Below are 15,083 nucleotides of genomic sequence, written 5' to 3'. Positions count from 1 at the left end.
GCATTTAGTTCATTAAACAAATGTTTACTGAGTATCTATTATGGGTCAGGGTCTGTTCTAGGATTTGTGGCTAGAAATAGTTTAAAATTCTTATTTTCCTGAGGTTATATTACTGAGGGAGGAGATTGACAATGGAATAAACAACTAAATATATACACTAAATCAGATGGTAGTAAATGTAAAGAAGAAAAAATTAATATTATATTTTAGAAGACTCTAAAAGGAAAGTAGTTGAATACATTTCAGGGGCTACTATGATAATGAATGGTGAATAAATCACTTTGTCCTCTCAATTTGATTTAATAATATATGAACAAAGGTGGAATTATATTATGGGAGTCAGGGTACCTGAGTTCTACTCATAAATTTCCACTTGAGGCTTGTACAACTTGAGCAAGTCTCTCAACGTTACTGGATATCTGAATCTAGTACTATTGGAATGGATATTAGAACACAGGAGAGCCTGGAGTGGGTATTTTTAGAGAAAAAATCACCAATGGACACTCATGGAAAGTTGGAAGATGCACTCAATATGGATAGCAGAACTCACAAAGTCTCAAGTATAGCAGCCAATAGTCAGCTGAGCATGCATTTTCCTCTCTCATAGTACAAAGGTGTTTGATAATCTTTAATATTCCTTCCAGATCTGAAGCTGATTGGACCAACTTTTTTGTCAATAATGTGCTATTCTTTCTTGGATCATAGTGCAGTTCTTTCCATAATTCTGAATTTAGTCAGTGATGACTGCCTGCCTAAAAACAAGCAAAATGCTGACTTTAAATTCTTCTAATTCTTGTGCAGTTTGACTCTACTAAAGCAGTGATATTTGAGTTATCTCCTCTTTAATAGTACTATAATATCATCTCAACTTATCATTTCTTTCCTCATTACAAGTTCTAGGAGTGAAATAGTCACACCGAGAGAATGAGATGAAAATATTTCTTTACCAACGTGCAATTTTTATTCAACTTGATTTAGGCTAGACTATGTCTGTCTCACTCTCAATTATGACTCAGATGAACCCAAATCCTCCAGTCTTCTTTCCTTTACGTGTTAAATTAAATAGCAACTAACTACAGAAAGCTTGGTACCTTCCCAAATATTTCTGAGGTGTCTTTGAGTAAGGATTGTGTGTATTTTTTTTTACTTGTCTCTCAATGCATATTCCAAATCTCTGCCTTTATCTCACTTCTTCATCATTCCAGTATCACAGCACTTCCTGCACATGTTCTGTTTCAATCTCTAGGCTGCTTTTCTCCAAAAGTGACATAAATCACTCCTACTTCTTCATTTTTCCAAAGAAAAATTTATACAATAATCTTGTGTTCAGAAACAATGGGACGGAAGTAAAGCCCAGAGCTATGAATTGTTGCAAAGTGAGTATTTGATATAACTAATCCTCAGCTTCATGAAGGATCATCTACTGCCAAAGCATCTCTTGCCAGCCATCTCTCTGCTAAAACTTTGGCTGCCAATCATGTTTTTAGGATCTGTCCATCTTCTCTCCTCCCCAAATTAAGAGTCTCAAAGCCCTATCTCTCTAACTGCTTTGGGAGAAGTACAACATGCATTTACTCTATTATACTGGTTGGCAAAATATTTAATAACTGTGCAAAGCAATGAATGATCATGGACTAGAATGTTGAGTGTACATTTAATGAGATTTTTATCCCCATCACAGAACAAAAACTACTCAAATTCATCCATCAACTTCATATTGCTGTAGCTTATGGCAAATTCTTGGTCTTGATATTAAGTTTGACACATATATTCCCTGTTGAAACATTTCTCATCACTTGGCTTCCAGTAACTCATCTCTCTTGCCACTATTGGAAGAAGTTACCCAGGTCTCAGTCATTGAACCACTTCTCTTCTCTCTACCTATGTTCTTTTACAGATCTCATTCATTCTCATGGCTTAAATACTATCTACATGTTGATAACTCTTAAATTTGTAACTGCATTTCCATGCTAAACTTTACTGACAGCATTGTGGAAATTAATAAAAGAAACCTTAAATAAATTGGAGTCAGGAAGGCCTATGGGGGAGCTCTCGCACCCTAGCATACATCTTTAATTACACACCAAACAGGAAGAGAGGTAAGCATCCATCTTAGATGGGAAGTAAAACTACTTTACTACTGAAGGATGATTTCTCTCCCCATCCAGCAACAGCCCAACCCATGAGAAGCCACTGAAACACTGAACTGTTACTTTCCCCTAGGGGATTTTCCTTTAGAACAGCCTCTCCCTACTCCCCTTTTTTTCTATATAAAAGCAGCTTTCCTTCTTTGTTTGCTGGATTTGCCTATGGTTGGCCATAGTGTGTACATCCCAAATTCCAATTCTTTTGTCTATTCCTGAATAAATTCATCTTCAAATAAAATAACAGGAAAATTTGCTTTTTAAGATGACAGTATCCAAGAAACATCTCAAGCTTCGTATGCTCAAAATTAAATTCATGGCCTTCCCTCACTCCAAACTTCTTATTTTCATAGTCTTCCACATCTCACATAGTAGTCATTTCATTCTTCTAGTTCCTTAGGCAATTAAGCTACTATTTTTCTCACATCCTACATCCAATACATCAGCAAATTATACCACCTCAATGTTTCAAATACATTAAAAATAATCTGGGAGGTTGGCATCATGGTGGAGAGAGTTGTTCCCTTTATTTCTCCCCTATAAGTTACAGCTAAATGGGTATCTACTTACCCACAGAGGATTCCCTACATAGCACAACAGGATGCCTGAGAGACCCCATGCAGGTCTATATCTGAAGGTGGATGGACTGGACTTTCAGGAAGTAGTGGAACTAGGGGAGCAGCCCCCTCCTCCTCCCCAGAGTCAGCAATCCAGGTCACAGATCCTCACATAGTAGCCAGCATGACCGTGATGTAGGCAGAGGCAGTCCAGCCCACATCAGGACACTTGTGGAGCAGCAGTAGTTTGGCCCAAGAGAGCACCTGCCATTCTGTGGCAGCTCCACTTGTGTGAACGTCCCCCTCCAAGTGTTGGTGGCTCAGTTCCTCAGCTAGTGTGAAGGGGTTCTGCCCAAGTGGCAGCACTGCTTGCACGAGTGTAACCTGCCCACCAAGTGTAGCAGCTCAGCCATTACAGAAAACCACCAAACTGAAATGACAGTCAGAAATACAAGAAAAAAGAAACAATGGAAATAAAGAACAACCAGAAAATAAAAGATAAAATGACAGTATTAAGCCCTCATATATCAATAATCACCCTAAATGTAAAAGGGTTGACTTCACCAATCAAAAGACAAAGAGTGGCTAGATGGATTAAAAAATAAGACCTAACAATATGCTGCTTCCAGGAAATATATCTCAGCTCTAAAGACAAACATAGGCTCAGAGTGAAGGGATGGAAGATGATAAAAATCACAAGCAAAAGAAAGTGAAGGTAGCCATATTTATATCAGACAAAGAGGACTTCAAGATAAAAAGATAGTAAGAGACAAAGATTAGCATTATATAACGATAAAAGGGACATTTCACCAAGAAGATATAACACTTATTAATATACATGCACCTAACACAGGAGCACCAAAGTATATAAAGCAACTATCAACTGACCTAAAGGGAGAAATTGACAGCAACACAATCATAATAAAGGACTTCAACACCCCACTTGCATCAATAGGTAAATCATTCAGACAGAAAATGAACAAGGAAACAGAGGCCTTAAATGAAACAGTGGGCCAGATGGACTTAAAAGATACATAGAAAACATTCCACTCAATCACACATGGAACATTCTCAGATAGGCGACATGTGGGGAAACAAGGCAAGCCTCAATAAATTTGAGAAGATTGAAATTATATCAAGAATCTTTTCTGACCACAATGCTATGAAACTAGAAATCAACTATAAGAATAAAGCTGGGAAAGTCACAAATATGTGGACACTAAACAACATGCTATTGAACAGCTATTGGATCAATGAAGAAATCAAAGGAGAAATAAAAAAATATCTGGAGATAAATGAAAATGAAAACAGAACATACCAACTCTTATGGGATGTGGGAAAATCAGTACTATGTGGGAAATTTATGTAAATTCTGAGAAAAATGAACAAAGCTAGAGGTATCACAATCCGTGACTGCAAAATGTACTACGAAGAGATAGTAATCAAAATAGCATGATACTGGTACAAAAGCAGACACACAGATCAATGGAACAGAACCAAGAGCCCAGAAAAATAAATACAAATGTATGGACAGCTAAACTTTGATGAAGGACCAAGACCATACAGTGGAGAAAGGGGTCTATTCAATAAATGGAGTTGGGAAAACTGGACAGCCACATGCAAAAGGGGACCACTCTCTTGCATCATACACAAAAATTAACTCAAAATGGATTAAAGATTTGAATGTAAGTCCTAAAACCATAAAACTATTAGAAGAAAATATAGGCAGTACACTCTTTGACATTGGTCTTAGTAGTATCTTTTCAAATATCATGTCTACTCAAGCAAAGAGATACACGAAATAAACAAATGGGACTACATTATACTAAAAAGTTTCTGCACAGCAAAGGAAACCATGAACAAAATGAAAAGACAACTAACCAACTGGGAGAAAATATTTGCAAATCATATACCTGACAATGGGTTAATTTCTAAAATATATAAATAACTCATACCTCTCAGCAACAAAAAAATGAACAACCCAATTGAAAAATGGACACAGGATATGAACGGACGTTTTTCCAAAGAAGATGTACAGATGGCCAACAGGCACATGAAAAGATGTTCAACATCATTAATTATTAGGGAAATGCAAATCAAATCTACTATGAGATATCAACTTAGACCTGTCAGAATGGCTATAATTAACAACACAAAAAATAAGCGCTGGAGAAGACGTAGAGAAAGCGGAATCCTCATACACTGCTGGTGGGAAGGAAAATTGGTGCAGTCACTAGGGAAAATAGTATGGAGATTTCTCAAAAAATTTTTAAAAAGATATACCATATGATCCAGCTATCTTACTACTGGGTATTTATCCAAAGAATATGAAATCAACAATTCCAAGAGATTTATGCAACCTTATATTCATCACAGCATTATTCACAATAGCCAAGATGTGGAAGCAACCCAAGTGCCCATCAACAAATGAGTGGATAAAGATGTGGAATACATATATATACAATGGGATACTACTCTGTCATAAAAAAACCCCACAAAATTGTGTCATTTGTGACAACATGGATGGACCTTGTGGGTACTATGCTAAGCGAAGTAAGCCACACGTAGAACGACAAACATCATGATTTCACTCATATGTGGAAGAAAAACAAACACATGGATAAGGAGAAAATATTAGCAGTTACCAGAGGGGAAAGAGGTGGCAGGAAGGCAAAGAGGGTAAAGGGGTTACGTATATATGGTGATGGATAAAAACTAGACTATTGGTAGTGAACACAATGTAGTCTACACAGAAACCATATATAATAGTGTACTCCTGCAATTTACACAATATTATAAACCAATATGACCTTAATAAAATAGTTTAAAAAATAAAAAAACATCCGGCAAATTTGGAGGAATATAACAATACATATGATTTGGAAGAAACACAAAACAAGCAACTAAACAAACATAATTTAAGATATTTATTTAATTCAATAAAGATAAGACTTAGTAAGAGATTACTTAGAAACCTATTTTAGATGAAGTGGTCAAGAAAGGGGTTTTTTGTTTTTTTTTTAAAGATTTTATTTTTTCCCTTTTTCTCCCCAAAGCCCCCCAGCACATAGTTGTGCATTCTCCGTTGTGGGTTCTTCTAGCTGTGGCATGTGGGACGCTGCCTCAGCGTGGTCTGATGAGCAGTGCCATGTCCACGCCCAGGATTCGAACCAACGAAACACTGGGCCGCCTGCAGCGGAGCGCGTGAACTTAACCACTCGGCCACGGGGCCAGCCCAAGAAAGGGGTTTTTAAAGAAGCAATGCAAGATCTAGGAAACAAGCTTCCAGGAGGGAAAAACAAAAGCTAGAGACTCAGTTTTGGAGACAAGATTAGCAGTTCAGATTCAGTTACAAACTGTGTGGCAGACTACTGATTCTCCTCAAAAATCCATTTTCTTTTTCCTTCCAGAGTATTGTGATTTCAGATAAGCACATTGCACTCAGCTAGAGATTAAATTTTGAGTCAGCTTTGCAGCTAGTTTTCATGGCAATGTGGCTGAATTCTTCCCAAAGAATGTACTCAGAAGTAATAGATACAGCTATTACATCACTTTCTTGAAAAGAAATTATTTCTTCTCCATTTCATCTCTCTGCTTTCCTCTAGATAGAATAGGGATGATGAGGGCAGAATTTCAACACTTTAGGAGATAGTATAAAGAGACAACGTGGAATGAACTTGGTGCAGAATGATCAAGACGCACCAGCAGTCTAGATAGTTCACTTCCACCCTGCTAAATTAACTACACTACTTGAGAAATAATTTGCTATCTTATTTAAGCCACTATATTTTGGCTTTTCTTTTTCACAGCAGTTTAACCTAATTCCTATTTATGGTAGATTAAGTATGGGCACAAATTCTTTGCAGTGCTTTTCCTCAATAAGTAGAGTCTTTTTCTTCATACTTGAATCTGAGCCAGCCTTTTGGCATGTGTTGTTTAGTGTGATGTGGTAGAAAAAAAAATGTGTGAGTTGGGAGTCTAGACTTTCAAGAAGCCTTTTAGTTTTACTTTCATACTGTGAGAATTCTGGTCTGAAATTATTATGTAAGGAAGCTGGTACAGTTTCTAGAGGATGAAAGACCATGTGGAGAAGAAGTAGAGGATAGCCAGAATAAACATCCAGAAATGTAAGGCCGTCTTGAATTTTTCAGCCCAGTTGGTGATGTAGAAGATATGCAACCTCATGAATGAGCTTATGTGAAAGCAGTAATGTAATGACCCTGTCAATCCTAGAACTATGAGAAATAATAAGCTGTTGCTTTAAGCCACCAAGTTTTGTGGTAGGTAGTTACACAGAAATAGATAACTGATTATACAGATTGTATAATCTCTTTAATTAAAACTATGTGCTGAACAGAATCTTTATCTTCTCAACTGCTTTTCTGAAAGCATTATTAACCTCTTTATTCCTTAGACTGTAGACAATAGGGTTCAACATGGGGACTATTATTGTGTAGAACACAGATGCCATTTGGTCATTGTCCATAGAATGACTAGAACTGGGCTGTAAATACATGAAGATTACAGTTCCATAGAATATGGTTACAGCAGTGAGGTGGGAAGCACAGGTGGAGAAGGTTTTTTTCCGTCCCTCTGCTGAGCACATCCTCAGGATGGCAATGAATATGAACAGATAGGAGGTCAAGATAACTAAAAGGGCAAAAAAGACATTGAAAGCTGCTAAGGTAAAGAGCACAATCTCATTTATGTAAATATCAGAGCAGGAAAGAGCCAGGATAGGGGGGATATCACAGAAAAAGTGATGGACCACACTGGAATGGCAGAAGGAAAGGCAGAAGGTAAATCCAGTGTGAAGGGAAGATTCAACAAAGCCCCAGACATAGCAGCCTATTGCCATTCGAGTGCACACACTGGTGGTCATAGTGGTGGTGTAATGTAAAGGCTTACACACTGCTGCATGACGATCATAAGCCATGACAGCTAGTAGGAAGCAGTCTACACTGGCAAAAGCCACAAAGAAGAACATCTGAGCAGCACATCCTCCATAGGAGATGACTTTATCCCCTGTGAGAAATCCAGCCATCACCTTGGGAGTAACAGCCGAGGAGTAAACACAGTCCACCAGGGAGAGATTACTGAGGAAAAAATACATGGGATTGTGGAGATGGGAGTCCAACAGAATCAACGTGATCATCCCAAGATTTCCAATGAGAGTAATGACATATATGAGAGCGTATGTTATGAAGAGAGGGACTTGAAGCTCTGGGGTGTCAGTCAGTCCCAAGAGTCTAAATTCATTCACCTCAGTGTTGTTCTCCATGGATGCCAATTTGGAATTGTGTTTCACCTGTTAAAACAAGTTAAGAAAAATGGATAAATTACTCATGCACAAGAAATGACTCACAGCACATCCATGTCACCCAAATGACATGAACACACCATGATCCCTTTACCAACACACAGTTCCCAATAACCCCGAGACTGGCACATTCTGAACTCCATCTTGCAATTTGTAAGGATGTGCACTATATTTGATAGTTCCTGACCAACTCAGATATTCCAAATGACCACTTGGGTTATCTTCAAAATATCTGTTGTTTATTTTCCTTTGGGTTAAAGTTTGTGCTTCCTCTGTAAATTACTCTTACTTTTATCACTGTCATTCCTGAGCCAGGTAACAGTCATATTAACTGAGCACTTACCATGTGCCAGGTAGTCTGAGAAGAGTAAATATTATCTCATTTAGTCTTCCCAACTGTCCTATCAGGTAATTACTTGAGAAAAATGATGCACAACTGCCTTTCTGGATGTGAAATACCGTGAAGTAGGAAATACTGTGGAGTATGAGATCATCCAAGGTATTGTGGTCCATCTGAGGTCTAAGAAAGGATAATTTCCCTTTCACTCCTCAAAGAAAATTGCCCTCCTTGAAAGAGATGCCCCCCAAAATTGTAAAAATCTCAAAACTGTGACCATTCAAACAAACACTGTGCTGTGCAATCTATGCCTTGTTTTATCCCCTTGATGGAAGCGCCAGAGTGGAGGAAGAAACTCATTCTCATTTTATCCCATTGGAAAAGCAACATAAATGTTCCTGAGCTTTAATTTCTTCATCTGACAAAATTAAGTGGATATCATATTTCCTACTTTTACTGTGTCACAAGATTCTTAGAGCAATTTTAAAAGTGCTTTGAAAACAACACGATTATTTACAGAAGAGGCATATTGTGGGAGTAAAGCACATGGTCCCTAGGGTGACCTGTCTACATTCAAATCCCAGAATTCCTACTTGCTAGCTGGGTAAACTCTGTGTCTCAGTTTAAAACAGGGATGTACCTCACAAGGCTGTTGGGAGAATTTAATGAGTTGATATATTTAAATTACTTGGAATACTGCCTAATACATAGTTAGCATGCAATAAATCATAAGTATTGCTATTATTAAATAAATATTATTATTTTTATTAACAGTAGTAGTATTATATAAGATTGTTGAAAAAAATAAAAGAAGCCCAACAAAATTATTGGAACCACATTACTAAAGAAATTTATGTGGGTGAATGACCTCACAACTTAAATTCAAATTTTCTTAAACAAACATACTATTTTTACAAATATTAACAACTAAAAATCAAGGGCTGAGCTTTAGGGGTGATAAAAGATACAGATTTTTATGTGCCATCTTTCATGTCATGACTTATGTAAGAGGAATCTATTAAAGGTTGTACCGATTATTTCACCCAACTGTATAATCTGGTTATGAAATAGCTCTCTCAATTTTCAGAGTCTACGTTAAATATCTGGTCAAAGCTGATAAAGTCTGCAACAAACAATCCCTTAATACCAGAATTATTGAGACATAGCTCTCTTTCCCTCACACTTCACAAGTAGTCCATGAGTACCTCCTGTTATTTCTATCTTTAAAATACATCTCAAATTCATTCACTTGTCACCATTTCCAGTGTAACCACTCCAGGCCAAGCCATCATTTAGGCCACACCTGTTAAGAACTGAGGCCCAGATGGGTCACTGGGAAAGTTAAGAAAAGGAAACTGAGGTGAGATGCAGATATGGGAACTGAGAGATAGAGGGGACTAAGGAGTAGATATTGAAGGATGTTAAAGTTTTGTCTTTTCCATTAGATAGTAAACGTGTCCTGTAGACATGTTGTTATAACACTAACCACAATAATATCAACAACCTAATGGGTAGTCATATTACCCATCATGCCTGGCACTATTGTTCTAGTTCATATAGATTCAAACCCTTAATCTGAATCCAAGCCTGAATGGTAATGTAAACAAAGCATAATATAAACAATACATTATGCTGCCTTAAATTTTTTTCCTGCATGGCCCAATGTACCTAGCATACAACTCAGCACGTAGTAGATAATAATTAAGAAGACTGATTAAATAATTCCATAATTGTAATTCAATCTGGGTTAGTAAAAAAAATGCTTTAATTTTAGGGCCAGAAGTCGGATTTGAATTTTAGCTTTTTCACTTAGTAGTTTGAACATAATTTCAAAATACTCTAAAGTCCATATTTTTCAAAATTACAAAATGGAGATAATAACTACTTTACCGTTATTGGGGAAACTTTATTGTACTTACCGGTTTACATATCCATTGCTGACTAGATTGGAACCTGGAAAAGCCTTAATTAATTTATTTTTGCATCCATGTGCCTAGCACAATGTATGGCACACATCACGCAGTCAATGAATTTCTGTTGGATGAATGAACTAGTGAGGACGGTGATTGCTATTTTTATACAAAAGAATCTCTGTAAAAAGTAATTCCTAATGAGAGATTGAGCAACCTCTCCAATGATAAGTTTTCTGAGACTCTAGATGATGAATCTAAGGGGAACAGAATTTTTATACATTTCACTGATATTTTCATAAGAATAGATTCTTCATCAATATATTCTTATCCAATATATTCTACATTGTATTCAATACAGTTAATGTCAGTAGCTTTCTTAAAATTTCCCTGAGAATATACTCAGTGCAATATCCTTAAATTACAACAGGAAAATATGTATATTTATTGGAATATAATCAAAAAGAATATTCTATGAAACACCTTTTTATTGAATGAACAAAGTATTATCATTAACCAAATCTCCAACAAATAGACACTCGATGAATTTGTTTTAGGTGAACTGAGTCTTGGAGAATTAATTTACCACAAATTGTCCTAGGACAGTATTTCACAAATGGCAAGTCATGATCCATTAATGGATGGTGAAATCAAATAGTGGGTCAGGATTAGCACTTTTTTCCAAAAGTTAAATTAAATTAACTACTTCCCTACTGCTATTTTATTAGTAATAATTCTTAATACAGGCAGCAGTTACTATGGGCAAGTGTTCTTCTAAGTGTTTTGTATATATTAGCTCTTTTAAGACAGAAAAGAATAGAATGCAAAGATGCATTACAAATGAAAAAATAAGTAGAGTTGCCTGAAGATTTTGTTTCTGCTATTTGTGTGTGTATGTACACATGTGTGTAGGTGAATGAGTGTGCAGAGTGACAATATAAATCATACATTTTGCTGTGGATTCTTTGTTTAAAAAAGTCTAAAAGCTTTGATCAAGAGTCTCTGAAAATCCTGTGCAAAGTCACACATGAGACTATGCTTTAGTAACACAGGACTATGTACTTCATAATGTGGTCAACAAACAGGCTCAATTAACAGTTTATTTATTGTTTCACTCATTCATTCATTCATTATTTCATTTACTTGTTCACTCATTGCCTCAACAAACGTTTACTGGCTGCCCACCATTTTCTAGGTGCTCTCCTAAGCACAAGGATTTTAAATGATGAGAAAAATACTATTTTCTATTATTTGAGTAAAATCACCATTTTCCTAGTTAATGGAGGTGGTTGTAACATCTGGATTCTCACTAAACAGCATGAAAGCATGAGAGTATTAAAACTTTGGCTATTAAACTCAGAAAATCAATGGGAAGATGCTACCTTTGTAACTTTTCATAGTACATCTTCTAATTCTGCAATCTAAATAGATCTTAAAACTGAGATAGAAATTTACCTTGCTCTTCAAAGAAGGTGATGTAACTTCACTCTTGATCTTCAAATTGCTAGTTTCACTCAAAAAGGAAAAAAAAGATCCTGTTGAAGTTCTTTCTTAATGTCTTGTCACAAAGCTTGAAGTTCTTTAGAGGTAGGGAGATAGAAAGAAAAGGTAATTATTAGGTGAGGATTATAAAATATTCTGCAACCTGTCACACAGGGGATGCTGCTCTGAAGACAAACAGGAGAATGTCTCCGAATGCATTCTGTACAGTGCTGACCAACTCTAAGAAAGGATTATCACACTCACTATGGACATCACTTTTAGCTTGAAGTTTTATCAAGGTTGCAAGCTGAGAGTAACAGGCCAGAAAATAAGGCCACTTAGTAAAATGGACAACATTTCACAATACAATCAATAAAAAACACCAAAGGGCGTTTGGCATACAGATTGGTCCCTCTAAAATGATGTCAAATAGATTCATGTTGCAATGTTAGAGGCCAATGACTGGGGACCAGAGAGATTTATACATGAACGAAGTTGTTAGGAGACTAAGTACCCAAGAGAGCAACCACAGTCTCTCACTCCATTCACCCAGAGAAGAAGAAATTAAACTGTTTATAGAGACCCAGCTTAGTTTCTTAAGGCAAAACACTGATGTATTTATATTACTTGGTGTTATTTCTTCTTGATACTACAGACATCTTCAGAAGAGATTTGGTGTTAACTTTCCACAGAGCAATCACAAAGAATCATGAGGGGGGCAATGGAAACTAGTCTGGGACGTTTCAAGTTGCACTGGCCCATGGGAACATGACTTCCTAAAATTCATATCTAGAGAGTTACAGGTTATGTAACCCCTCTGAACGTCAGTTCCCTCCTTTATAAAATGGAGATGATGATAATGCCTACTTCCTCTGGTTGTTGTGAGAAGCATGTAAGTTAATATTTATAAAGTTCTTAAAGCAGATCTTAGTACATAGTAAATTCTCATTAAACGCTATAAAAAAATCACAAAATCTTAATTTTTGTGAAAGAGTCTCCATTCATTTCTGAAAGAGTGTTCGTTGTTTCTAAAAGAAATCATTTATCCCATAAGGACCTTAGAAGTTACGGTGAGTTAATTCCAAAAAGCCTACCATGTGGTTGTGGGGTTGAGGCATGTGTTAAGAGATTACAAACTGAGAAGTAAGACAGAGGGGAATCAAAATGTGAGCTGCTTAAGCTGACAAAGCAAATTGGGAAACAAGGATTCATCTGTAGCATATTTGGTTTGCCCACCGAGTTATAGACAAAGCTAAATAACCCTGGGATTCACCAAAATATTTTTTATATGTATTATTATGTGGAAACTATAACATGGTCACCAGGAGCTGACTATGACATTTTTCTGGATGTATTTTACCCAAACTCTTCCTTTTTTTGACAATTCCCAAATAAGTGAAACTTGGTGGAAAGATGTGCAGTTCAAGGGGCCATCTAGAGAAAGAGAATGGCATGAGTGCAAATTCTGGTTCTGTCCAAACTTTCCTGATACTTGAACAAGTTATTTAGTGTCTCTAAGCCTCAGTTTCCTCATAAGGAAAATGAGAATAATAATAGTACATATTCATGGAGTTGTTTTGAGGATTAAAGGAGTTAAGACATGTAAGGCACTAATAATAGTGTCAATGTACTAAGAAGCTATATAAATGAGAACTGATATTGTTGTTATTACCCTTACCATGCTTACAGCTCAGCCAACAGCAAAAAAACTTATCTCAATCAAAGGAATGCAATGAATAATGTACAGAAGATAGGATAGTCAGAATTTATTTATAGTGAGTGTTTTGGCATGTGACATTAGCAAGTATCCTATTGTTGTGATAATCATGGCCAAAGACAGTAGTGTCTAAGGGCAGAAGTGGTAGATGGGCCAGAGGAATTGTCTGAACAAAACTGGTCCAGGGATTTACCTTGCCTTCAGTTCCTGCTTTCTGGCTCTCTTTGTTTAACATTGATTTTCTTAGCCTGATTATCCAACATTCACCTTGGTTCTGTGAGCACACCAGTTTTCTTCTGGTAAATTCCTTTTCTGCTTAAGTTAGGCAGAGCTGATTTGCATTGTGTACATCCAAAATCATCTCTCTCCCCTACATACCACCCGCATCTATGTGATATGAAAGGATAGTGACAGTGGAGGGAACCTTATCAGGAAAAGTAAATTGCCTCCACCTCTTGTGCTGTATGTCCTGAGTTGTCTTTTCTCATTCTTTACCTCCCAAATGGGCCATGAATAGACTCCTTGACACGACATGCTAAACATCAAGAATCTTGTACCATAGATTTTATATCTTAAATATGGGGAAACCAGACATGCTTTTTGGTCTCTCCTTACTCATGTTCTCTTGGCTTGCTTACTCACTAACCATGGTGTTGTATCAATTTTGTTCTAGCAGAAGAATTCCAACTCAGTTGACTGGGAAAGAAAATAAAAATAACAGTCATGAAAGAAGAGTATCTTTGAATCAATTCACAGGTTCCCTAATTCCGCTATATTTAAATACAAATTTATAATAGTTTCTTTCATTAGCAAATGACAAAAAATAAGCTAAAGTATAAAAAATACCCTCATACTATCATCAGATAAGTACATTACAATTAAGGAAACTACAGACCAATATTTATCAAGAACATAAATGCAAAAATCCTCAACAAAGTCTTACCAAACCAAATCCAGCAATGTAGAGAGAGAATTTTACACCTGGACCAAGTGGGATTTATTCTAGGTATGCAAGGCTCATCCAACATTTAACATCAGTCAATGTAATCCACCATATCACTACACTAGTAAGGAAAAATAACATGATCATATAAGTTGCTGCAGAAAAAGCATTTGAGAAAGGTCAATATGTATTCATGACAAAAACTCTCAGCAAGCTAGGAACAGAGAGGAAAAGAAGCTACAGATAAGTAAGTGGAGAAGGCTAGAAAGAACCGAATCAGAGTCAGAGATATCAGTCTGAACTCGTATTCAGCTTAATATAGATATAGACGGATAGATATAGAAATAAGCATAAATAAATGAGTACAAGAGTTAGTATACATATATGTGTTTCTTAGTTTTATCTCCTAACCTAGATGTGACACCTCAGTAGAAATGAGCCTGTCCAGCTCCTAGATATTATTTCCTATATATCTTTATCTAATAAATGGAAACAGGGCTCTTTGGAGAAATAACTGATTCTTGGGCTGGGGCAGGCTAAATGCAAGATGAGGCTGAGCATCTTGTAATGCTTAAGCATAAAGAAGTGTTCAAAAATAAAAGGATAGGGGCATGTCAAGGGAAACAAGAGACAAACCTAAAGAACTTGCAATGGCCAAACATAGAACAATTTG

At 36.5% G+C, this 15,083-nt stretch overlaps 1 protein-coding gene across 1 annotated transcript; it reads right to left on the bottom strand.

The window, feature by feature from the left end:
• Positions 1-7,043: 7,043 nt before the first annotated feature.
• Positions 7,044-7,985, bottom strand: LOC103562036 (olfactory receptor 5B12-like). The gene has a single exon (XM_008536942.2). It carries the CDS (start codon positions 7,980-7,982, stop codon positions 7,044-7,046), a length of 939 nt encoding a protein of 312 aa, XP_008535164.1. The 5' UTR covers positions 7,983-7,985.
• Positions 7,986-15,083: the final 7,098 nt, after the last annotated feature.

This window comes from Equus przewalskii, chromosome 11, assembly GCF_037783145.1.
Source record: "Equus przewalskii isolate Varuska chromosome 11, EquPr2, whole genome shotgun sequence".
In the NCBI taxonomy this organism is placed as follows: Eukaryota; Metazoa; Chordata; class Mammalia; order Perissodactyla; family Equidae; genus Equus; species Equus przewalskii.
This window is presented reverse-complemented; position numbering and strand designations above follow the sequence as displayed.